This window comes from Callorhinchus milii, unplaced genomic scaffold, assembly GCF_018977255.1.
Source record: "Callorhinchus milii isolate IMCB2004 unplaced genomic scaffold, IMCB_Cmil_1.0 Scaffold2, whole genome shotgun sequence".
Lineage (NCBI taxonomy): Eukaryota > Metazoa > Chordata > Chondrichthyes > Chimaeriformes > Callorhinchidae > Callorhinchus > Callorhinchus milii.
The window spans coordinates 118,683,858-118,710,331 of NW_024704743.1; the positions used below are offsets into that span (position 1 = coordinate 118,683,858).

Genomic DNA, 26,474 nt, shown 5'->3' on the forward strand with positions numbered 1-26,474 from the left:
AGTTGTTAGTCGATTGGCGGATCGCTTTTCCGGGGGGTAATAATCCCATAAAAAATAAAATTGTAATAATTTGGTCACTCAATCCACGACTGTTTGTAGGACAAATTTAAGAATTATTATTATTATTGTCACAGCACCAAGCTACTTTTTAAAATGAGTTCCAGCGTCCTGGCCAACATGTTCCAGTTATTAATTGCCCTCTTCAGTAAAGAAACATGTCATGGTGTCTGCAATACCTTTGCAACACTAAACCTGTGTCCTCTTGTTCTACTGTCTTGGTGAATCCGAACATGTTGTTGTGCATTTACTTTTTCAATCCTTTTTCAAAACTTTTATTCACCTCTGTTGAGACTTCTTTTCTCTCAAGAATGAAGAGCCCCAGCTTGTCAAACCGTTGCTCGTAGCTTTTTCCTGTTGCAGTGGGATAGCAGTATACGTGCGTCTCTACGTTGTGTGTTCCTCTTCTCTAGGGCAGACGCACGGAGTGATGGAGGTGAGCTCCGAGGTTCTGAACACCATCTCACACGCAACCCAGGAGCGCTTGTCAAACCTCGTGAAGAAACTCAACACAATTGCACAGCATCGGATGGTGTCTTATAAGGTCAGACATTTTCTCTCTCTCTCTCCCCAACAACAACAACAAATTACATTTGTGTAGCGCCTTTCGCGTCGGGAGGATGTCCCAAGCACTGACTAGTTGTGCCTGTTTCTCTGCTGTATTGCTCTCTCCCCCACTCTCCCACCTGCTTTCAGAATAAATTTCCTTTCCCCTGTCTGACTGTGCGAGGGAGGAAGTGATCTTTTGTGCTGGCAGCAGAGAATCAAGTCGTGATATTCTATTCTTATATGACTTTCATGGAGTCCTGTAGCTTAGTGGTTAGAGCACTCGCCTCGCAAGTGAGAGGACACAGGTTCGATTCCTGGGCAGGACAAGTTTCCTTACTCCACACACCTCTGTTTACCTAGCAGTAAGTAGGAACCCGATTGACAGATTGCTTTCCGGGGATGATAATCCCTTCAAAATAAAAATAAAATAATTTAAAAAGCTATAATAATAATACAATACAAAATTACATTTGTATAGCGTCTTTCACGTCGGGAGGAGATGGACAGTCGGGGATTTGGACCCCAGCGGGAGAGAAGTGAATGATAATTTTGTCACTCAATCCACGCCTGTTTGTTGGACGTTGCTGTGTGCAGTTAGCTGCTGCATTTTACCCACAACACTGTACATACAGTAGATTCTGTAAAGCGCTTTGAGACATCTCAATGAAGTCATAAGGAGTTATGTCAAATGTAAGGATTATTATTATTGTAAACTACAAGATAGTTGGTGAGTAGTTTCACTGACAGTGAGTGAGTAACTGCGTATGTGAATTTAAGCGCTTTGAGATACTACCCTGCGGGCAGAACACTATATATACATGTTGTTGTAGGAAAACTTCGCAGCCCAAATGCGCATGTCAGTGTCCCACATGGAGCCAGGAAATGAATGGCCATTTATATTTATTTTGGGGGATTGTTGGCCAGGACACTGGGAGAAACTCCCTTCTCTTCCCGAGTAGTGCCATGGGAGATCATTAACGTCCACCTGAACAGATGGATGGGACCTCGGTTTAATGTCGCATCCGAAGGACGGCATCTTAGACAACGCGATCCACCCCCGGCACTGCATTGGAGGATTATCAGGGACTTGGTGAATTCTAGTTCCCACGTGGGGCTTGAACCCAGAATCTTGTGCCTCAGACACAAAAGTGTAACCAACTGTGCCAGGCTGACATATAGACAGTATCCAAATATATATATATATGGGATTCGCAGAAGGCCTATTTTATTACGATGTCTTATTCCAAACCACGAGGACCATTAATCTTTTCAGAGCTGACATTCCCCTCCCCCCCCCACCGCGTGTATTTAATAAAATTTGCAAAATAAAAGAATGGGAGAATTTCCATAAAATTTCCTTTTGCCGTTAAGCATCTCATTTAGGATTTAGTCTTGCGGTTGAAGCAAAGGCTGGCAATGTGGCTTTGGCAAGTAATCTTTTGGGGGTGGGAGGGAGGAGTGGGTTGTGGAGTGGGTGGGTGGGAGCAGTGTTGGGGGAAGTTGGCAAAGGGAAATTTTGTGCAGTCTCAAGAACGAGGCTTTTGTGATGTTTCAACCAATTGTCAGATTTTTAAGAACTGGGGGATTTTCATATAAACCCGAGTGAGGTCGAGAGGGTGAAAAGTGCTCAGTGCAGCATCGATTTTCTACCACCGGGTGGGGATAGAGCTTGTGCTAAAGATTAGATGTTTTAAAAAAAATTACATCTGATACAGATCCTTTCACTTCGGGAGGACATCTCAAAATGAGATACACTGTAAAGAGTAGTGACTGCGTTTGGATCGAAAAGGACAGCCAACCCGCGCACAGCAATGTCCACAAACAGCTATAACATGGATGAATGATTTTATCTGGTGGCCAGGACACTGGGAGAAACACTCCTTTGTCAAATAGAGCCATGGGATCCATCCTTAATGTCCACCTGAACAGTCAGGTGGGGCCTCAGTTTAACATCTCATCCGAAAGACGGCACCGCCAAAACTGCAGAGCTCCCCCCTTATTCCATTTGAATGTTAGTTTAGACCGTGCGTTCCAAGTCCTGACGTGGGGCTTGAACCCACAACCTTCTGACTCTGGAGGGAGTGTGCTTGTAACTGAATTGGGCTGACACATCCCATGATGTTCGTGAGATGTGCTGAGGCATTTAGTGGTTAGTGATATAATGTACTAACCTCACTGACCTGATGCGTCTGAAGGCATCGATGTTGTGACATGAGGACTTTCAAGTTCTGGTTAGACTTTACAGTCATGAAACATCCTGTTAAACAGGGAGTGGTCTTTTACATTGCATTATCTCCATTAGGACTAATCTCTTGGGTGGTGGCGGCTCCATGAATCTGAGTTGGCTCCAAGGTGATGTGCTAGCCAGGGAATGTCGGAATTAAGTCAACCCTCTGAGCCAGACAGGTCCGCAGTATTCCAGGCCACTGCTGATGACAGACCAGCCTGACTGTCTTGTTGGGAGGACTTGGAAGGGCAGACACTGGTTGGCCAACAAAATGACTGCTAACACGAGGATCACACAGGGCTGATAAATATCTTGAGTGAGATTTGATGCAGTCAAAGTGCCGTTACATGAGCTGCACCAAGGAACAGGGATTTTAGCTCAGCAAACCAAAGCCCTAACGGGTAGGGTGGTCCTAGTTGGACAAGCAGCGGGAAAGCTTGCCAGACGGTGCTCTCAATGACAAGCTATATGGTTTTAGTGGGTTAGTCTCCAGCAGCTACTCCCAAAGTTCAGTTCTTGCCAATCTTCATCTAATTCTCTCTGGAAGTAGGTTAGCAGGATGCATCCCTCTGGGCTGAGAGTGTGCATTCCATTACAGTACACGGGAATTTCCACGTGTAGGTGGCAATCAATGAACTCTCTCTGGTTTGGATACTCTTAAGCAAGGTGATGTGTTTCTGCACATATCAGACACCGACTGACTGGGGGGGAGGGGTGTGCTTGGTTCGTGGTTTGGCTGGGAAGATGGGGCGGGGTGGATGGCGGGGTGAGGGGTGGGTAATTGGTTGCTTGACCCACCCGTCTCTCTGATATTGCAGGATGATGTCCAGTACAGCGTTTCGAGCGATGCCAGGACGCAACTGAAGTTTTTCGAGCAGTTGGAGCGGTTGGAGAAACAGCGAAAGGACGAAGTGGAAAGAGAAACCCTGCTGCGATTGGCAAAGGTGAGGAGCTCCTTTTCTTCCCTCCCATTGAATAAAACTGCTGTCCTCCCACTCCCAACAATCTACTGCCTCCGCCTGGCTCAACTGGTAGCACTCACTCTCTTCTTTGAGACAGACGGATGCGGGTTCAAGTCCCACGTCGGGACTTTGAGCTCACAGCCTAGACCAGGGTGGGTTCAACCTTTTGGCTGCCGAGGGCCGGAAACCTCCAAGGGCCGCACGAGCAATATTTTTGTGGTTCCCTTCCTGAAACACAACGTTTACACAGCACCTTCTTCAAGTCGGAAGGACGTCTCAAAGCTGCTGGCTGGGGCACCTGAGCCGAGGGAGGTGGGGATGGGGAAGGGAAAGGTTGATTGAAAGAGCCTTCAAAGAGTTAGATCCGGATGCGCCTTAAAGATGACCCAAGAGTGCAGGCATCGAGGTATGTCCTGAGATGGACTTCGGAACAATGAGAGGGAGAGAGAGAGCATGTCGGAGGGACTTGGGATGGATTTTCAGAGAGCAGGGAGCAAATTGATCCATTGTTTTAAATCCGAAAGTTTAAAGCATTCCCCCCCCCACTCCCCCACCGCCCTCCCTCCTTTTTGGTCTGCTCATTGGCAGATACCCTGACATTGCAGTGATGTGATCCTATTGCATCTGGCCCTTTACTCGTGCTGCCATGGAAACAGGTCAGGTAGTAGGTTATGGCAGTGCTTTACTGCACTAGCCCTGAGGTGCTGGCTCTGCTGTTGTGTGACAGGCAGCACTTAAACCAGGGCGAAACCTTAGGCAAGTTTCCTTACTCCACACGCCTCTGCTTACCGAGCAGTAAGTAGGAATCCGGTTGTTATTCGATTGGCGGATCGCTTTTCCGGGGGTAATAATCCCTTCAAAAATAATAATAATAATTTGGTGACTCAATCCATTACTGTTTGTGGGACTCGGCTAATGAAGCTGTCACAAACAGCCGTGAAATGAATAACGAAATTTATCTGTGGGGTTGTTGGCGTGGATACCTGGAGAAACTCCCTTGTCTTTTTAAATGGTGCCGTGGTATCTTTAACGTCCACCTGAACAGACAGACGTGAATCTTGGTTTAACTTCTCATCCGAAGGACGGTGACCCTAACTGAGTTCAGGGGTTTGAATCCACAACCTTCTGACTCAGAGCGAGGGCGTGGGGAGGTGAAATGTTTGAGGAATGGTGGAGTCAAATGGTGTTTGAGCTAATGAACAGCGCAGGGATGTAAACTGAGGTTACCCAGTTAGAGGGAACACTAGAGGCCACTGCAGGCACAATAACAGCTGGGGCGGTGCCCACAGCTCCACCTCCTGTTGGGAACATTATTTAGATGTATTTTGAATACCGCTTCCCTTTCCGTTGTTGCTGTGGGGAGGCGCAGTGGAAAGGTAATGGGCACTTGAGTGGAAATCAAGGACACCGTGATTCACCAGACACCAGATTCCACCCAGGACAGACTTTACTACAAATAGCACCACCAGAGCATTGAGGCTGCCAACCTTGCTATAGTTTTGACCCAAGCACCTGTGACTTTACTGGAATTCGAGCGATAATAATAATAATAATCCTTGCATTTGATATAGCGCTTTTCACGTCTTCACATCTTCTTAAAGCGCTTCACGGAATATACTGTAAAGTGACTGTATTTTGTGGGCGAAACGCGGCAGCCAATTGCGCACAGCAGTGTCCCACAAACAGTCGTGGATTAAAGTGACCAATTTATTATAGTTTTTTTTGAAGGATTGTTATCCCGGAAAAGCGATCCACCAATCGACTAACAACATGGTTCCTACTTGCTGCTGGGTAAACAGAGGCGTTTGGAGTAAGGAAACTTGCCCAACATTTCGCCCTTCCCGGGAATCCAACCCAGGTCTTTTGCTTGCGAGGCGAGTGCTCTAACCACTGAGCTGCAGTTCTCTCTCCTTCTTCCTCCCTCCCCCCCTCCCCGCCCAGCAACCTGGCAAGCCGGCTACCATAGAATCATAGATTTATACAGCAGAGAAGGAAGCCAATTGGCCCATCGTGTCTGTGCCGGCTCTTCGAAAAGAGCTATCCAAATCAATCCCACTCCCTCGCTCTCTCCCTATAGCCCTGCAAACGTGTCCTCCCCAAATAAGGATCTATTTCTCTCTTAAAAGTTATTGAATCGGCTTCCACCACCCTTTCAGGCAATGCATTCCAGATCGAAACAACTCGCTGTGTGAAAAAAAATTCTCCTCACCTCCCCTCTGTTTCTTTTAACAACTCTATTAAATCGGTGTCCTCAGGTTACCGACCCACCCACCAGTGGAAATAGTTTCTCCTCGTTCACCCTATTGAATCCCCTCATGATTTTGAAAACTTCTATTAAGTCTCCTCTTAACCTTCTCTGTTGCAAGGAGAATAATCCCAGCTTCTCTCGCCTCTCCTGATAACTGAAGTTTCTCATTCCTGGTACCATCCTGGTAAATCTCCTTTGCTCCCTCTCCAATGCCTTGACATCCTTCCTAAAGTGTGGTGCCCAGAACTGAACACAGTCTCTCGCTGAGGCCTAACCAGTGTTTTATAAAGTTCATCATAACTTCCTGACTTTTCTATTCTATGCCCCTGTTTATAAAGCCTAGTATCCCGTATGCTTTTTAACAGCTTTATCTACCTCTCCTGCCACCTTCAAAGATTTACTTATATGACCCCCAGGTCTCTCTGTTAACTTCTCCCCCTTTAAGATTGTACCATCAGCTTATATTGCCTCTCCTCATTCTTCCTCCCAAAAGGCATCACTTCGCATTTCTCCACATTAAACTCCATCTGCCACGTTTCTGCCCATTTTACCAGTCTGACTATATCCTCTTGCAGTCTGCAACTATCCTCCTCACCATTTACTATCTAATCAACAGTAACTTGCTTAACGCCCTAGTACACTTCCCTGATTCTCCAATCACCTCCTCTGCTCACCCCTCCAGTGATCCCTTGACTGCAAATAGTTCATGTAGGGCTTTTAAAAATATTTTTATAATAATCCCTGCATTATAATAATTCATACATTTGATGCAGCGTCTTTCACATCGGGAGCATGTCTCACAGTGCTTCACGGGATATACTTTGAAGTGTAGCGACTGTTTATTTTGGAGGCGAATGTGCCGGCCAATTTGCTCACAGCAATGGGCCACTAACAGCTGTGAAGTAAATGACCAATTTTATTCGGGAGTTTGTTGGCCAGGACACTGGGCCCATTATATCACTATTACCCGGCATGTTTGTTTTAAAGCTGGATGTGGGACTAGCCAGGGAGAGGACGGCAAGTGGATGGGGTTGGGAGTGGGGGGTTGTTGAGCTTGTCCGATAGCTCCAGGACACTAACTAATCAATCGATCCCATCAGGCATGTGGAACCATTTGGCCCGAGCTATCCAGCAATTAGATTTAACTCCACTTTCCTATTTGCTGGGACCTTTACTGCCAGCCTGGTAGGTTCACTGTGTGAGTAAAATAACCCTCTGTGAATAATAATATTAATAATGATCATTGCATCTGATATAGTGCCCTATCAATTATTTGAGAAGTCTCAAAGCGCTTCACAGAATATACTGTAAAGTGAATTGACTGTGTATTTTGTGGGCGAAACGTTATCAGACGTTATCCAGTGTGTTGGGCCCCATATAATTGCTGGCAGTTGTTGTTATAGTAAGTGTGACTTAGTTTTGATGCTGCAGCTGAGTGGCTTCTCCTGTGGTTCATGTCCCAGCCCTGCTTGCCCAAGCAACGTCAATCAGGTATTCAGCCAATCTGCCCCCACCCCATCCTGGAGACCCAGGAGCTACATTTCACTCTTCTCTCCTTCTTCAAGGTCTGTCTCAAGACATTCCTCTGACCACACTTTTGATCATCTTTCCCCACCATTCGTGGATCCCCCTCCCATCCCTCCCACCCCCCTGCTCAAGTGCAAACCCTTGACTGTCCAGCCCCTTGGGACATCCTCCTGACATACAGATGTACATTTGTTTTTGTTCTGCCTCCTACCAAACTCACAGAGTAGATCTCATTTCCTTCTTATCCCTCCAATACATAAGGAGATTAATGGGCTGTTTACCAAAAGTGAAGTGAGTGCTGACTGTGCTGGAGGATCCCAGACCTATCCCTCCAAAACAAAACAATAATAAATTGGTCATTTTCATTCTGCGACTGTTTGTGGGACACTGCTGTGCGCAATTGGCTGCCGCGTTTACCCACAAATATACAGTCAATTCACTTCACAGTGTATTCTGTAAAGCGCTTTGGGACGTCTAGAAGATGAGAAAGGCGCTATATCAAATGCAAGGATTATTATTATTACCGTTCTCCCCCACCCCCCCGCCCCCACCCTTGGCATTTGTCAACCTGGCTCAGATAGTAGCACTGTAGTGTGAGTTGGAAAGTTGTGGGTTCAAGCTACAAGCTACCACATCAGGGCTTTGAGCTCACACACAATCCCCCAGATAAAATTGGTCATTCACTTCATGGGACATTGCTGTGTGCAGCTGGTTGCTGTGTTTCACCCACAAAATACACAGTCAAACCATTTTCCAATATATATGTGAAGCGCTTTGAACCGTCTCAGCGGCATGATAAAACTCTATATCCAATGCAAGGATAATTATTTTTTTTCAGTTAAAAAGGCCAAAAGCTACTAATTGGCAGTCGAATGCATGAACCGACTTCACAGCTAATACTCCTCGCATTTCCTGCAGTACCTTTCACGTTGGGCGGTGATCAAAACCAGTGCTTTACCCAATTCACTGTAGACTTGTGCATTTTGTTGGCAAACACAGTAGTTGATTTGCATGCAGCACTATCAAAGTCATTGACAAAATTTTATTTTGTGGGTTGTGGGGGGAAATATTGGCTAGGACACTGGAACAAACTCGCTTCTCTCTTCAAGAAGAATTTCTATAACCCGAGGACTATCCTCCTTGGATTGTAGGGGGGAGATAAACAGTCTTCTTTGAGCTGAGAGGCTCCAACGTGATGTGCTTGGTTGTTGGAACTGAGTCAACTCTCTCTGTGGAGGTCTCAATAGTCCAGTTCCTGAGCCAGGCGGATCTACAGTACTCCAGGGCACTGCTGATGATAGCACAGCCAGACTGGCTCATCAGCAGGACTTGGTAGGGTAGCCCAGTCACTGGAGGCAGTTGTTCTTCCCACTCAGCTGCTGTTAACCCTGCAAGCCAAAGCCCTAACGGCTAGGGTGGCCCTACCTGGACCAGCAATGGGAAAGCTTGCCAGGCAATGCTCTCAATGGCAAGCAATGCAATTGTAGCTATTTAAACTCCAGCAGTTACGCCAACAAACACTCTGGGGTCCACAAACCTTGGCTCTTGCCAACCTATGCCTAATGCTCACAGAATTAAGTAAACAGGATACATCCCTCTGGGGGGGAGAGAGAGAGAGAGAGATAGAGAGAACGCATTTCATTCCAAACATAAATTCGTGGAACTCTATCTGGTTCAAGACACCTGGCTGACCAAAGGAAAAAATGAATCCTATAACCTCCGATCCTATTCACAGTCAGAAATTTATCCAGGCTTTTTTTTCTGGAAAGAGTTAATTTACTTCCAGCATCAAATGCCTTTGCTGGGAGATTGTACCACATGTCCAATACTCCGCAGGGGCAGATTTTCTAATCTCTGGTTTGCCTTGAGGCTTTTTTAATTTAAACTTGTGCCCTGTGGTTCTACGCTTGCAGCAGCAAGCCAAATAACGTGCGCACATCTACATCATTTCAACCCTAAAGCATTTCAAAGACCCATTTTGTGCCCCATCCATCCATCTTCCTTCCTCCAATGAAAACAAGTTCGCCTCTGCTAATCTCTCCCACTATAATTTATATTATTTTATTTTTTTTCGGATTTACAGTCAAATGCCCCCGAGATGAATCTTAGCATTTGATTAGCTTTGTTGATAAATCAACCACTTCACATTACTGTCCCGATTTAGTCATTCAATAGGACAGCGTTTCAGCACTGTTGACCCCAGAGAATTTGGTTTCTCAGAGCTTGGTTGGTATTTTATTGTATTGCATTGTATTGTATTGTATTGTTAGGGCTCAACAAAATCATGCAACACAATTCACTTTTATACAGCATCTTACATGTCAGGAGGATGTCTCTGAGATCTGAGCGCTCTGGGACACTACCCTGCACTAGGGGCACTAGATAAGTGCAAATGATTGTTGTTGTTGTCTCAAAGGGCTCAATACTGTGGGTGGATACTTGGCTGAGCTGGTGGATTGTGGTGAAGTGGGGTGGTTCGTGATAATGAAGGAGTGCGGGGAAGCTGAGGGGAGGAAAACAGGATCAAAGGAGTGGTTAAGGAGGCACTAATCGAGACTGGAATTGAACAAGGGAAGTCTGAGTGAGTCCGGGATGGGAGTTCCTGAGAGCGGGGGCAGAATGGCTGAAAGCCCATCCAACGATGGTGGGGTGCGGAGGAACGAGAAGCAGGCTGGCAACTAGAGAGGAATGTTAGGCTGGGTTCTGTAGTGATGGCGTTATTACTACTGATCTATTCCAATTGAACCTTCACGCACACAAGTCACCTTCCTTTCATGACCGGCAACTCTTTCTCTGACCTCTTACACTAGCTGCTTGCACTATGTGCATTTACCTCCCCAATTGGTCTCTAAATTTAGAACTTTGAACTGCTTGGATATGTGAAGTGAAGGGTGTTTTGCGTTCCTCAGCTGGCTGCTTGGGATTCGAGCTTGCTGAGCCTAAGTTTAGAAACTCCTTAAATAAAGGTCGAACATGAAACACATTGATGAGTGGGTAGTGAAGTCCACTTTCCTCTCCCCGCCCTCGATGTCCACATCATTAAACGAAAATAAAACAAAATAAATTTTGTCACTGTGTGCGCAATTGGCTGCCGCGTTTCGCCCACAAAATATACAGTCAATTCACTTTACAGTATATTCTGTGAAGCGCTTTGAGACGGCTCCAAGACGTGATAAGGCGCTATATCAAATGTAAGGATTATTATTGTTTATGTTAGCATCTGTCAGCTTGGATCAGTCGGTACCACTCTCACCTCTGAGTCCCCCGCCAGGACATTGAATTCACAGTCGAGGCTGACACTACAGTGTAATGCTGGGGGTTTGCTCCACTTATTGGAGGTGCTGTCCTTTGGATGAGACGTTAAACTGAAGCTCTTTCTGTGCGTTTAGACTCAGAAGATAGTAGGGAATTTCTCCCAGTGTCTCAGACAACAATCCCCTGGATAAAATTGGTCGGTCACTCCATGGTTGTTCGTGGGTACATTGCTGTGCGCAAATTGGCTGCTGTGGCTCTCCCATAAAACACTCATACTGTGAAGAGTTTGAGAAATATGTGTTATATCAAAATGTGAGGATTTCTTTTTCTGTTTGTTTTTCACAATGGGCTGTAGGCACTTTCTGGGAAACTCTGGGATGGAGTTCCAGAGAATGGGATGGGTGGAAGGGAGTAACAGTGTGATTGGAGGGGTACAATGACTCATACCAGGATTTCTGCCCCCCACATCCCCCTCGTATTCATCATTATTATTGCAGTAAGAATAATCCTTGCAATTGATATGGCGCCTTATCACGTCTTCGAGACGACTCAAAGCTCTTCACAGAATATACTGTAAGAGTGTATTTTTGTGGGCGTAACACGGCAGCCAATTGTGCACAGCAGTGTCCCACAAGCAGTCGTGGATTGAGAGACCGAATTATTATTTATTCATTTATTTTTAAAGGGATTATTACCCCCCAGAAAAGCGATCTGCCAATCGACTAACAACCGGGTTCCTATTTACGTTTTGCTCTGGTCCTGATCGACCCCAGGTCCTCCTCTATGCGAGTGCTCCAACCAATATGCTACAAGACTGCAATATTGGAGTCAAATGGGTGGGGGGAGAGGGAATCTTGTGGAAACAATAATAAAAATGCTTGCATTTCAAATAAATTTGGCTTCGGACAGTCGTGGAATCTTTGAGGGAACTGGGTCAGATTCCTCTCCTGGTTGGCAGTCACAGTTGCTGAGATTTGTATCTCAATTTTTGTTGCCAACAGGAGCTACTTGAACATTGTAGGTTCAGTGCAATGCAAGTTATATTTGCACAGTGCTTTTCATGTCAGAAGGAAGTCTTAAACCGCTTTACACAGCCGCTGGGGGACCCAGACCGGGAGTGGGAGCTCTGGGATAGAATTCAACAATGCCAACGTAAAGTAATAATTCCGATGATAATCCTTATATTTGATATAAATATATAAAGTGCCTTTCACGTCAGGAGGACGTCTCAAAGCGCTTCACAGGATCTACTGTAAAGTGTAGACTGTGTATTTGTAGGGCAAATGTAGGGTAAGTTTCCTTACTCCCCACATCTCCGTTTACCCAGCAGTAAGTAGGAACAATGTTGTTAGTTGATTGGCGGATCGTTTTTCCAAGGGTAATAATTCCTTCAAAATAAAATAATCCACTTCAATCCACAACTGTTTGTGAGACGCTGCTGTGCGCAATTCGCTGCCGTGTTTCGCCCACAAAATATGCCATCAACTCACTTTACAATATATTCTGTGAAGCACTTTGAGACGTCTCAAAGACATGATAAGGCGCTATATCAAATGCAAGGATTATTATTATTATTATTATGTACACTGTCTGATTCAGGTAGCGAGTTCCACAATCTCACTACCCTCTGCGTGAAGTAGTTCCTCCTAAATTCTCTTTCAGATTCCCCTTAGTCCCTATTTTATGGCTGTTTCCCCTGGTTACAGACTCCCCAACCAATGGAAACACCCTGTTTATGTTCAACTTATCGAACCCTTTTATAATTTTAAACACCTATATTAGTCCACCCTCAATCATCTCTTCTCTAATCGATAAAAGGCCCAACCTATACAGTCTGTCCTTATAGCAGTAACCTGCCAATCCTGGTATCATCCCAGTAAAAGAGGTTTGTCATCCAGGACACCCTTTTCTTCTCTCACCCTTTTCTCAGAAACTCCCTTCTCTGTAGCTGCTCCTGTTGCAGCCCTATACAACAACAACAATTTGCATTTCTGTAGCGCCCTTCACTCGAGGTAGTGCTTCACAGTGTCTGACGATGAGCCAGGGGGAGAGGGAGAGGGGAGAGATAACCGGGACTATACAGTACAGGTGAGCTAAGTCTTTCAATACCTGAAATCAGAAATATTTTTCACTCATGCTAATTTTGTTTTTAAAATTCCTATCTCGCTTCCTCCCCCACCAGAATCACCACCAAAAACAAGGGTTGTTTGTTCCAGGTGCTTAACGTCTTAGCGGGAGGGAAGGAAAGGAAACGTGTGTGCCAAGTAGCTAAGCTTCCAAATCATGGCCAAGTCACTGGGAATGGAACGTGGGGAAGGGAGAATAGGGGTGGGGAGGGGGAATGGGCGGATGCCGGGGGCTGGCAAGGGAAAGACAACCACTTGGCGAGGAACGTTGACCTGGGAGCAGAATGCACTGCTTCCTAAACTGCTGGGACACACGAAATCTGGGCAAACATTAGAAGCAACATGGTTTCAAATGCTTACAAAAGGAATGGTTTCAATCTGTCCCGGGAGTTGGAACTGCTTTGTTGTGAGTGAGGAACATGGGCTTTCAGGCAGTAGGAAGTCGAACCTGCTATTCCCTGGTTCTCGTACGGCTCTGTCAGTAATTTCCTTGTGGCTTTCAGCGACCACAGTGTGCCCCCAAGCCTCTGAAACTCCCTCTACTTCGCTCCCTCTTTGCCCGTCGTCAGATCATACCTGAAGACGTTCCTCTCCGGCTGTGCCTGTGGTCGCCTCTTCTTCCTCCCACCCCCCACCCACCCCCCACCACCTTTTCCCTCGGCATCAAACAATGCCATTCTTGAGTGCTCTGAGATACTGCCCTATATAAACAAGTTGTCCTCGCCCTTTCCCTTTACTCTCATCTCTTGGATGGTGAGGTTTTCACTAGTGTTTCTCTCGAGACAGACAGACTGACTGACTCTGTGACGAACCATTCGCTATAAGAGTCGAAACACGCTGAAATAAATAGATTGTGGATTTTTTTTGAATGAACTCTTTCCTGTGCCAGTTGCCTCCTTTGTGCAAGTTAAGTGACTGAAGCACATTGCAATGATAGTGCCATAACAGTGTTGTAATCTGCTGGGGATATGTCACTTACCAGATGATGTACAGTGATTAATTCTGGGTCGCTCTGTCGCCAACTATTATTAACTCATTAACTACAGTCGTTCAACTCATGCTCTTGATTTCCGTTGACTGCTAAGATAATGCTCTCTTCGTTCTCTAGTGTGCGTAATCACAGGAGCAGAAAATTGGACAGTAAAAAAAAATCCTGCCATTTGTCCTCGTTTAGTTTTGCTTAATAAACGGGCCTGAAGACTTGCCTCTGACAATGCTTTCAGCCATCTTTTCCCTCCAACCCTCCCCCTCACCCCATCTCCAGTTCAGTTGTAAAACAGTGTAAAGCATTTCAAGATGTTCTCCTTGTGTGAACAGCTCTATGCCATAATAAATCATCTGTGAATTTGATACAAGGGCCTGATCATGTTCTTGAGGTGTCTCAAAGCCCTTCACAGAATATACTGTAAAAAGTAGTGACCGTGACTTGTAAGTGAACACTTTTTTGCACAGCAACGTCCCACAAACAACCCTGGGATGAGTGACCTATTTTATTTTCGGGGATTGTTGGCCAGGACACTGGGAGAAACTCTCTTCTCTTTTTGGATAGAGCCATTTAGCGTCCATCTGAACAGGCAGGATCTCGGTATAACGTTCTTCTCCGAATGGCCAGAGCCTCTGACAATGCAGCGTGTTGGGGACTTGCACCCACAGCTTCCTGACTCAGAGGTCAGAGAATGCTGCCAACTGAGCCAGGCTGACACACGATGTAAATAATAATCCTTGCATTTGGTAAACTAAACACTGGACCAACAAACACACAGGTTATGTTTGTAAATTGTATTCACTAGAGCAGAGGATAGAGTTCAAAATCATCATCCTCGCTTTCAAAGCCTTCCACGGCCTTGCTCCTCCCCACCTCTGTGACCTGCTAACTCCATACCAACCTGTCCGCCCACTCCCTCCGCTCAGAAGGCTCCGAGGTCACCCGATCTGCTTGCCCCACCATTGGCAGTCGGGTCTCCTGTCCCCACCCTTTGGAACACCAGCCCACAGTCCCTTCCCCTCGCTCCGTCTCTTGCCTCCTTCAAGACCCATCTCGAGACCTTTCTCTTCAACCGTGTCTTCGGACACACATCTACCTCTTCCTCTCCCTGCCTTCAACCCCTCCTATCCCAGCCCCCAGTTCGGGTGCAAATCGTTGACTGTCCAGCGCCTTGGGACATCCTCCCGTATGGAAGTCCCTGTTTAAATGTAATTTGTCATCGTTGTATTGTTGCGCAGCAATTTCTGTAGCTTTAACCTCATTGTGAATCCACCACAATCTGGGTACAAGGATACAATTTTCACACATCAGGTATCGGGGTTGGTTGTTCTTTTGTCGCCGCTTTGTCTGATGCTTCTCGTTCACCACGGGAAACCCATTCTAGGTATATTGTCAAATAAACGTGATTCAGCCTTGACAACTTCATCCTGAAAATCTCGTTGCTCAATTGGATTGTGTGAACCTGTTTACCTGATAACTGCATTATCCTCTTGAAGGATGTGGACAATCATTGTCTGGGCCAACAATCCCCGTAGATAATAATCGGTCATTCACTTTGTTGCCGTCAGTAGGACATTGCTGTGCGCAAATTGGCTGCCTTATTCGCCTACATAACACACAGTCACTACACTTCACCGTAAAATCTCTGTGAAGCGCTTTGAGACCTCGGCGATGTGATAAGGTGCTGTATCAAATGTGATTGCTAGAGTTTAACCAAAATGCTCTCACCTTCACCCATCCCCCACTCCCCCCCCAACCCCCTTCGCTCTCTTTCTCTCTCTCTCTCTCCTTCCCTTATTGCAGTTCTGTGTTACAAAGCGACACAAAAAAAATCAATAGAAAATAGATATGAAGGTATAAGGTAATAATAGGTATAAAAATGTAATGGCCAGCCAGGAAGGTTTAAAGGATAATAATCTTTACATTTGATATAGCGGCTTTCACAACAGGAGGACGTCCCAAAGTGATTCACAGGATTTACTGCAAAGTCAAATGACTGTGTTTTTGCAGGTCAACCCAACCCATAGTTCCGGACACTGGGAGAAACTCTCTTTGTTTTCAGATAGCGACATGGCATCAGAAGGACGGCACCTCCAATGATGCAACCCCTCGTGCCCCCCCCCAACCCCTTCCCCCACCCCCTTCCCCCACCAGCACTGCATTGGAATGTTAACTTGGGCTGAGTTCAAGTCCTGATGTGGGGCTTGAACCCGCGCACAGCGATGTCCCTCAACCAACCGTGAAATGAGTGACTCATTTTATTTGGGGAGGGTGGGTAGGTGGGTGGGGGGGAATTGTCGGCCATGACATAGTGAGAAATTTCCTTCTCTCTTCGAATAGTGCCGCGGGATCTTTAACGTCCACCGGAACAGTCTGAGACTGGATCCTCGGTTTAGCAACTCATGGCATTAATAATAAGAATCCTTAGATTCGAAACCTGCGCCTTTCACGTCGGGAAGACATCTCAAAGCGCCTCAAAAGGACCTACGACAAAGCGATGTGGCCACATGATGTCAATTTTGCGCACGGTAACATCCCACAAACAGCCGCGAAGCGAACGTGGGGTTTTAAGAGTACGCGAGTATTTCGCAGGTATTTGAGTCGTAAATTTTCGTGATTTTTAATTATTTTTTTTTTGTCTTTCCCCACACGTCACCAGAGCCGTGTCAGGCAAGAGGACCCGGAACAGATGAGGTTGAAACAAAAAGCCAAAGAGGTGAGTCTAGTCGAGCTAGAGCACTGGGCATGTGGTGTCTTTACTGTTGGTTGTTTGGGGAAACGGAGGTTTTGGCAGCAGATCTCTCGGTATTTAGGTCAGGATTTGTATAGTCACTGCATGCTGCATTTTTTTTGTGTGTGTTGTGTCCTCAGGCAAGGACAGGAACTGCTAAAGGCAAGTTCGACACATCAAACAAGGTCAACGCAAGGAAAAATGGCTGGTGGGGCGGGGGTGGAGGGAGTGGGGTTAGTGGTTGGTGGTTCCTTTGCATCGATAAAATTTATTTTAACAAAAAAAAGCCTTTTTCTTTTAACGAGTAAAAACTAATCTGGAAAAACATATCTTCCAACTGCACGATTGCAAACTGCTGGCTGAATGGAATTCTCCTATTAAAGTCGCGGATTTGTTATTTGGGAATATCACAATGGGTTACATATTTTAGGATAAATGTTCATTTTGTAAATCTGTTACTGCTTAATTCTTTGGCTCAGAGGCGGAACTGGGATTTAGTTGTAAATGGAAAATGCCCCCGGCTTTTAATTTTCTAAGCCCAGCAGTTTTTTTTCCTGTTATGTGATCGAGCCCTTGTTTCACACAGTTCATGTTTAGCCGCAGGGTTTTTTATTTTATAGCTTAGAATAGTTTAAGCTTTTGCTCCCAAAGGGTTAGGTATAGCAACTGACGAAACCAACAAATAAGTTCATTTATGTCTGCTGTCTTCTCACAGTAGCTGACTTTTACATTTCCCAATATCCATTTCCTGACTTTTGCTGCCTGAGAGAAGAAAAAAAAAGCTCCACTAATTGGACCTTATTTTAATTGAGCCTTGATATTAGAGCTCACTAGTGCTCAGCCCCCACGGCTATGGGGAATGGAAGCAAATGAAAAGTGCCCAACATTCGCGCTGTGTGTGAAATTTTTCACTTGACCTACAGATTCTTTTCCCTGCTGAATAAATCATCAAGCCCTGCACTCGCTCACATTTCGTGATTAAAGATTTGACGACAGATGCTAATAAAGACACTGCAAGTTTTCTCAGATGAAAGCTGCGGAGCTGGAGAAATTAAGTTTCACCTCTCTTCTCCCCCACCCTTGTGTCTGTGTGGGGAGAGTTAGGCGGTTCTCTCTCTCTCTCCTCTCTCCCCTCCTCCCCTGCCCATCCCCTCACGAGCAATCTTTTGTGTTCAGTACTCATTGCAAAGGCTTGAGTGTGTGTTGAGACAAAAGCTTTTATATTAAACAACACCAAATTGCCTTTCACATCGGGAGGACGTCCCAAGGCGCTGGACAGTCGAGGATTTGGACCCGAGCCGGGGGTTGGGATTGGGAGGGGTGGAGGGCAGGGAGTGTTGGGGAAAATGGTTTATGAAGCAACCGGCCTGTTTCCGCAGACTTTGACTCTTTAAGGCACCTTAAGGCTGGTGTCTTTAATCAAGCGTCTTTAATCAGTGGACAACACCCGGCCCCTGCCCTGAACACCTGCCTCTGTGAGTGGGTCTCTCTCCCTCTTTTCTCTCTCTCACACAACCACTGGCCACTACACAGCCAGCCAATAAGGCTTCGATGTTTATTTCCCGCAGAAAAGCTTGTTGATTTTCAGCCTCAACACTTACAAGGCTCGCTCCGCCAAGGTGACTCAAACAGCGTTAAAGCCCTGGTGGTGACAGAGCGGGTTAAATTTGCAAACCCGATAAACGGCAAATGAATGAAACCTTAGGCAAATTTCTTTAATCCACACGTCTCTTTTTAAGGCACTATATCAAATGCTAGGATTGTTATTATTAGAGATGCTCAGACCTCCGAAAGACACCTGGCTATGCCCAACAGTGTACGGAACGAATCGCGTACTTATTCCAGATTTATAACAATAATCCGCGCATTTGGTACAGAACCTTTCAAATCGGGAGGCCGTCTCAAAGCAGTTACTGAGAGCGTGTTTGTAGGCAAATGCAGCAGCTCAATTGTGGGTAGCAACAATCTACAAACAGCCACGATGTGATTTTATCTGGGGGGACCGTCTGCCAGGAGACGGGGAGAAACTCCTTTCTCCTTTGGCATCGCGCCACGGGGGATCTTTCACGTTCACCTGAACGGGCAGAAGGGACCCGAGTTTAACATCTCCTTGGCACTTTCGGACAGTGCAACGCAGCCTAGAGTGGGAGTTAAGTGTCCAGATGTGGGGCTTGGGACACATCAGGTCAGATGTTAACCCGAGGCCCCATCTGCCTGTTCAGATGGATGTTAAAGATCCCGTGGCACTGTTTGAGAAGAGAAGGTGATTTTCTCCTGGTGGTCTGGCCAACAAATTGCTGGTTCACTTCCTGGCTGTCTGTGGGATGTTGCTGTGCGCAAATTGGGCTGCCATGTTCGCCCGCGAAAGACAGAGCCACCGCGCTTCACGCCATATCCTGGTTTGGCGCTTTGAGAAGTCCTCCCGACGTGAAAGGCCGCGTATCAAATGTAAGGGGGAAGATATATATCACTAATAAAGCGACCGCACTCTTTGTTTTAAACAGATGCAGCAAATGGAACTTGCACAGATGCAGCAACGAGAGGCGAACCTTACAGCCCTGGCTGCCATCGGACCCAGAAAAAGGAAGTTACCCAATTCCCCGGCACTTGCAGCTGGCAATGAGGTACAATAGAACCCTTTCTTGTGCCACACACACCACCACCACACACACACACCACCACACACACACACCACCACACACACACACCACCACACACACACACACACCACCACACACACACCACCACACACACACATCACCACACACAACACACCACCATACACAACACACCACCACACACAACACACCACCACACACACACCACCACCACACACACACTACCACACACACACCACCACCACACACACACACCACCACACACACGCACACCACCACACACACGCACACCACCACACACACCACCACCACACACACACACCACCACACACACACCACACACACACCACCACACACACAAACACACACCACCACCACACAACACACCACCATACACACACCACCACACACACACCACACACTTATCATTAGAGCTTGATTTCAAGGTCCTCACCCTCACCCACAGATCCCTCCCTACCTCTTTAACCTGCTTATTTACTCCCTTCTCTCCACACACCTTGTGCAATTCGCACGAAGGTGCAACCAGCTAAGCGCCTTTGGATAGCCTCCTGACGTGAATGGCGCTGTACATAAAAGTAAATTTATGTTGTATTGTAACTTGTCAAGTGTGTTACTCGTCATTCGAGTTGCTCTCCCTGCAGTGTCTATGGTTTCAGCGCTCACTCAGACACTATACTGCGTGAACAGGGCTGTATAAAGTCAAGTTGTTGCTGTTTGTTTGGTGGCCAGGAGTTTTGAAGCCGTTGTGTTCGCCCACAAAACACACAGTCAACCCACTTTACAATATATTCTGTGAAGCACTTTGAGACGTCTCATTGACGTGATAAGGCGCTATATGGAGTCCTGTGGCTCAGTGGTTAGAGCGCTCGCTTTGCAACCGCGAGACCTGGGTTCAATTCCTGGCAGGGCAAAACCTTCGACAAGTTTCCTTACTCCACACGCCTGATAATAATCTCTCAAGAAAAAAATAATAATTTGGTCACTCAATCCAAGCTCACAGTGTGACATTTAAATTAAAAAAAGTGGTCACTTCAATCCACGACTGTGGGAGGCCGATGTGCGCAATTGGCTGTCCTGTTTTTCCCACAAAAATACAGTCAATTCACTTTACAATATATTCTGTGAAGCGCTTTGAGACGTCTCGAAGACATGAAAGGCACTAAATCAAATGCAAGGATCATTATATTTGATTTCCCACTCTCTCGCCCCCTTCCCCGAGCCCTCTCTCCCCCTCTCTCTCTCTCGCTCTCTCTCTGTACTTATCTTTGTGACCTTCATTCCAATTCCTAACTCAAACCTCGTCAGCTTTTCTTCAAAAGGAGTTAATCGACACAGCTCTGCCTGCTAATGCTGGGAATCTGTTCCCCACATGTCCACTGCTCTGTAGGAGAAATACTTCTTTTTTTTTAGTCTCGCCTGAGGCTTGTTAATTTTGTACTCGTCCTTTAGTTCAGCGCTCACAGCCCTATTAAATCGCCTGCTCGCATCTTTATGAGTAGCTCCTAGCATTTAAAGATCTGGATCACATCTCCCCTTCAATCTTTGCTGGAATGGAAGCTTGCAGTGCTCTATAATTCTGTTCCCATAACTTGGAGGGAGGAATTCCAGGCCTGGACCTGATATCATCCCTCGCCGTGCCTTAACAACAACAAATTATATTAATATTGATATTGCCTTTTGTGTCGGGAAGGCGTCCCAAAGCGCTGGACAGTCAGGGATTCAAACCCGAGCTGAGGGTTGGATTGACCAGGGGGTGGAGGGCAGACAGGGTAAGGGGGCAGGAGGGTGACTGAAGGCACGGTCGAAGAGGAGGGTCTTGAGACTTGCCTTGAAGGAGGTAAGGGAGGGAGTGAGGGAAAGTGACTGGTGGGATGGAGTTCCAAAGGGTGGAGACAAAAAGGGTGAAGGCATGACTGCCGATGGAGCCCACTGAGAGTGGAGGGAGCGGACGGGTCGATGTGGGATTGATGGACACAGGATAGCTCAGTGGTGCAGCCGGCATTCCGTGCGATGGTGGTCCAAGCGTGCGAGTTTTAAGTATCTGGAGAACAGACTTAATTAGAGCAAGCTGGAGGGGAAGAATGGCCTTTTCTTGCGCCTGGTCTCGATATAACTTGTTCTGCGGTAAAAAGGGAACAGTTTGTACCTGGGAGGAGGCCAGCAAGTCTGTGATCTCGCGTTTCGGCTGAATAGCGATCCTTTTTACATACTTATCGTGCTCTTCATACTTTGTTTTCCTGCCTGCGTGAAGGCATGCCACTCGATTTCATGGCCCTCTCCCTCGTCTACAAACTTGTTCCTTCACGCGCTGGCATCTCTCTATTTCTCTGACCCGCTTTCTCCTGATTCCACTGCCGCTGCCTCCGCTCGGCTGGCTCTGGCATCTCCCTCAACCTTCGGCGGCCTCACTTTCAGCCACTACACCGTGAAGCTTTTGGAAGCTCTTCCCCCAATCCCTCCGCCTTGCCCCTCCTTACTCTCTTTGACCGGGCTTGTGGTCACTTCCTCCCTTCACGCCCCCCGGCTCGGTTTCAGGCTCCACAGCTGTTAAGCGCTGCGAGACACTGCCCCGCTATGTAAATGTTAAGTTGTTGTTGTTTTGTAAATGTGGGTGGGGAGAGGGGAAAGGAGGTGGGAAATGGCACAAAAGTCTGAAGGAGTCCGCTAAATCAAAGGCAACGTTTTAGACCGCTTGGATCGTGTCTCAAACCCTCTCTCTCTCTCTCTCTCTCTCTTCCCCCCACCGCACCAGGCTCCGTGACCCATCACCCCCACCCTTGCCCGACTCCACCAGCTGCCCATCCCCCAGAGAATCAATTTCAAGATCCTGGTCCTCACTTTTAAAGCCCTCCATGGTCTTGCCCCGTCCCACCGTTGTCATCTGCTAAAACCCCACTTGTTCCCTCCGCTCGACGGGCACTGGCCTGCCCCATCCTGCCCGCGCCACCATCAGCGGTCGGGCTTTCAGCCTTCCTGTTCGACCCTGCCCTTGGCCTCCACCCCTCCCGAATACATTCCCCAGCTCGGGGGCAAAGCTTCGACTGTCCAGGGCCTTGGGACGTCCTCCTGACATGAGGAGGCGCTGGATACCCACAAGTGTTGATGATGTTGTTGTTGATCTGTGAGGAGTACGTGCGAGTGGCGAGTGGTAGGTGCCATCTATCGAATGCTCGGGAGGGTTTCAAAGCACCTCACAGAGTTTACTGAAAACCGTGGTGATTTTAGGCCAACCTGGCAGCCAACTTGAGCACAATAACAATAACATCCCACAAACAGCAATGCCCTGCCCCCCACCTTCCCCCAAAATAAAGATGCAAATTTTCAGCCCACATGGGGTGGTGGGGGGGTTTCCATTCACCTTCTGCCCCCGTGTGTTGTCGCTAACCAGGCAATGGACACTCTCTCTCTTTCTATATATATATACGTGTGTCTTGGAGTAGAGATGGCTTCCGTGGGACAAAATTTATTGTCGTCGTTTTGAATGACTTTTTACCTAGTCCATTCTAATCGACAGAGGAGACGGGTTGCAATACAATTGACGTTTATCCAACGCTTTGAGCCACTCTCCCACTGTGGGAGGCACTTTCTCGTAATGCGAGGATTATTCCACACGGCTCTAAAGCCAAAACCGGGTCTTAAATTTTAGTTGAAATCATTATTTTGTTTCGGGTCCAGATGTACAACCACTTCCTGTCAAAACAAATCCCCAGAACATCCGCTGTCTGTTTTTCATAGTCGTTTTAAGATCAGATCGTTTGCCCTTTAAACACTAATTTGACTCACCGTGTCAGGGCGGGCTTTGATGGCTGAAAACGCAAGGTTCAAGGGTCATCGCAAAACGAACCACTTTGACCGCGCTTTGGGTCATCTTTCGCCAGCCCCCAAACCCACCCGCTGACCCACCCCCACCCCCACTCCCAGCTCGGGTGCTCAGCTTCGGTATCAAACCCTGGCGTGAACTAATCTGTACCAATGTAAATCGAGTCACTTTTTAATTCAGACAAATACACAGAGCCCAACACTAAAAAGCAGGCTGTTAGTGCTCGAGCAACATGTGCCCACCCACAGAGTCCTCTGCTCGTGATGCCTTGTTTCTGTTACTTCCCGTGAGGTTGTGTTACTGTCTGTCGTCTGTCTGCTCCCTGGTTTGTGTCATGTGAACGGGCCACATTGCCTGCCCACCATGAGCGCTCTGGCCGTGAGCCACGGAGTAATGTCCTGGCGATCGTCATGTTTCTACTGGAAACCTCACATAAGCTGTATCAGTCGGGAGCATCACATTTAAAATGACTGACCCAAAGTATGAGTTACAGGCAAAGTCGGATAAAATTCGGTTTAATTAATAAACTACACTGCGCATGCGTGCTTCAAATGCATGCTGCTACGGTGCTATGAGATGATTTGCTTTATAAAATACAACTAGCGCAAAGAAATCTAAGTGGGTTTTGGTCGGAAACTGAATGGGGACTCCTGTGCACGTATGATTAAGTGATTACACGATTTATAAAGATCAGACTTATGCGAGTTTTACTGCAGCAGCGATTGTGAAGCAGGTTCGACGATGGGGTATTGTGCAGGGTGACCAAAAAGTCATGAAGATACCCTGTTATCTAAAAAAAATATTTCTTTAAGACGTTTTAGACGTAATGGTATCACAACTTTTTGGTCACCCTGTAAATACCTTGGGCTCCTGTTTGCCACTGTCTAAAGTGAGTGAAACATAAAACTGGTTCAGATCTTGTGTGTTGAGGGTCTATATCAAATTCAGGAATTGTTATTATTCGAGTCCTGTGGAGTCCTGTAGCATATTGGTTGGAGCATTTGCCTTGCGAGCGAGAAGACCTGAGTTCAATTCCCGGGCAGGGAGAAATGTTAGGCAAATTTACTTACTCCGCACACCTCTGTTTAGTAGTAAGTAGGAACCCGGTTGTTAGTCAATTCGCGGATCGCTTCTCTGGGGGTAATAATCACTCCCCAAGATAAATAAATAATAATTTGGTCACTCAATCCACGAGTGTTTGTGGGACACTATTGTGTGCAATTGGCTGCCGCGTTTCACCCACAAAATATGCAGTCAATTCACTTTACTGTATGTTCTGTGAAGCGCTTTGAGATGTCTCAATGATGTGATAAGGCGCTATATCAAATGCAAGGATTATTATTATATCACATTATCACGTCATTGAGACAACTCAAAGCGCTTCACAGAACAAACCGTAAAATTAATTGACTGTATATTTTGTGGGCGAAACTCGGCAGCCAATTGCGCACCTTGTGTGATGTGATGTTATATCAAATGCAAAGAATGTTGTTGTTATTAAGAAAAAGTTATTTAGGGATGTGGAGAAAAGGCAGGAAAACAGGGTTAAAAGATCTGGCATGAACTCCCCTCTCCCTTGTGTCCCTTTGAAAACTATTAATGACAACCGTGTGCCCTTCTATCACGTCCTTGATGTAGGGTAAAGCCTCAAAGCCCTAAAGCCCCAGTGAAAGTTGAGGAGTTGACCTCGCCTGGCCAGCACTTTTGTGGGGCGCTATATAAATGCAAGTTGTTGCTGTTGCTGTCGAGAGAAAATTTGAAACTAGTTTGGGATCGAACAACAACATCGTAGGGTTCAGTTGATAGCAAGGTTGCTTCGGAGTCAGAAGATTTTGGGGTTCAGGCCTTCATATAGCTGACATTGGATCCAAATTTTTATATATTTAAAAAAAATCTACAGCTACATCTCAACCCAGCTCCATTGCCCCCTTACCCGCCTCCCCACAATCACACATACCCCTCACTTGTTCTGTGTCCTTCCACAGTATGTGAATGGGACAGTGTTTCCAGCTCAGCCCAGTCCAGCTTTTAATGCAGCTCTGTGACAAAATCCTCAGCCAGTCACTCAGTCCTGTGACTTAAGGCTCAGTCAGTCGCACTCTGGCCTCTGATTCAACAGGTTGTGGTGCAAGACCCCACATTAGGATTCGGCAGTCATACAGTCTTAAGCTGACGCTCACTGGAGTAGCTGCACTGGCTGAGGTGCGGGTACTTTGGATAAGATGTTAAACTGAGGCCCTGTCAGGTGGATGTTAAGGAAGCCACGACCCTATTTGTAAAGACGAGGGAGTTCCTGGCCAACAATCCTCCAGGTAAAACTGGTCACTCACTTCATGGCTGTTTGTGGCACATTGCTGTGTGCAAATCGGCTGCCACATTTATCTACAAAAATGCAGTCAATGCACTTCACAGTAAATCATATGAAACGCTTTTATACTTCCTCTTAACGTGAAAGCCCTTGTCTCAATGATAATAATAATAATAATCCTTGCATTGATACAGCACCTTATCACGTCTTCAAGGCATCTCAAAGGGCTTCACAGATTATACTGTAAAGTGAATTGACTGTCCATTTTGTGGGTGAAACACGGCGGCCAATTGCTTATTATTGTTTATTATGAAGCAATATACCAACCGGATTGAGAGCATAGGGCAGTGACAAGGAACGGATAGACTTTTGATCTGCCAAGCTGTGTCTGAACACGATTGTGTCTGGCTATCTGATTACGCCCAGCCTAGCCCAGCCACGCCAAGCATCAGCAAAGAGGAGAGCAGCCAAGGTTCAGCCAATGATAACTTTACTCGGGCAAAACCCTATTTAACAATCTTGCGTTTGATATCGCACCTTATCCCATCCTTGAAACTTCCCAAAGCGCCTCACGGAATGTACTGTAAAGCGATTTGACTGTATATTTTTGTGGGCAAACATACCAGCCAATTGTGCACAGCAGTGTGCGACAAACAGGATTAAGTGAACAAATTGTTATGTTTTTTATTATTATATATATTATATATATATTTTGTTGAAGGAATGAAAGGATTATTACCCCCGAAAAAGCGATCCGCAATTCAACTAACAACTGGGTTCCTATTTACTGCTAGGTAAACAGAGGCCAGGAATCGAATCAGTGTCCTCTCGCTTGCCAGGCGAGGGCTCTAACCAGTACTCTATTTCTCTTGGAAACAACAACAACTTGCATTATTCAGGCCTTTCATATAGCAGGGGTGCGTCCCAGAGCATTTGACAATGGTGAAGTCTGACACCGAGCCAGGGGTAGAGGGAGGTAACAGTAAGAAAAAGGAAGGGGTCTTTAGGCGGGATTTGAAAGAGGGGAGGGAAGGGGGCAA

General features: G+C 46.5%; 1 protein-coding gene across 1 annotated transcript in view; it reads left to right on the forward strand.

Moving 5' to 3' along the window:
- Nucleotides 1-26,474, forward strand: part of LOC103179743 (mucin-5AC) — an 84,057-nt gene that overhangs the window by 43,236 nt on the left and 14,347 nt on the right. Inside the window, 4 exon segments of the mRNA XM_042331695.1 lie at nt 471-601; nt 3,652-3,777; nt 16,596-16,652; nt 19,172-19,291. Coding sequence (XP_042187629.1) covers nt 471-601; nt 3,652-3,777; nt 16,596-16,652; nt 19,172-19,291 — 434 coding nt within the window.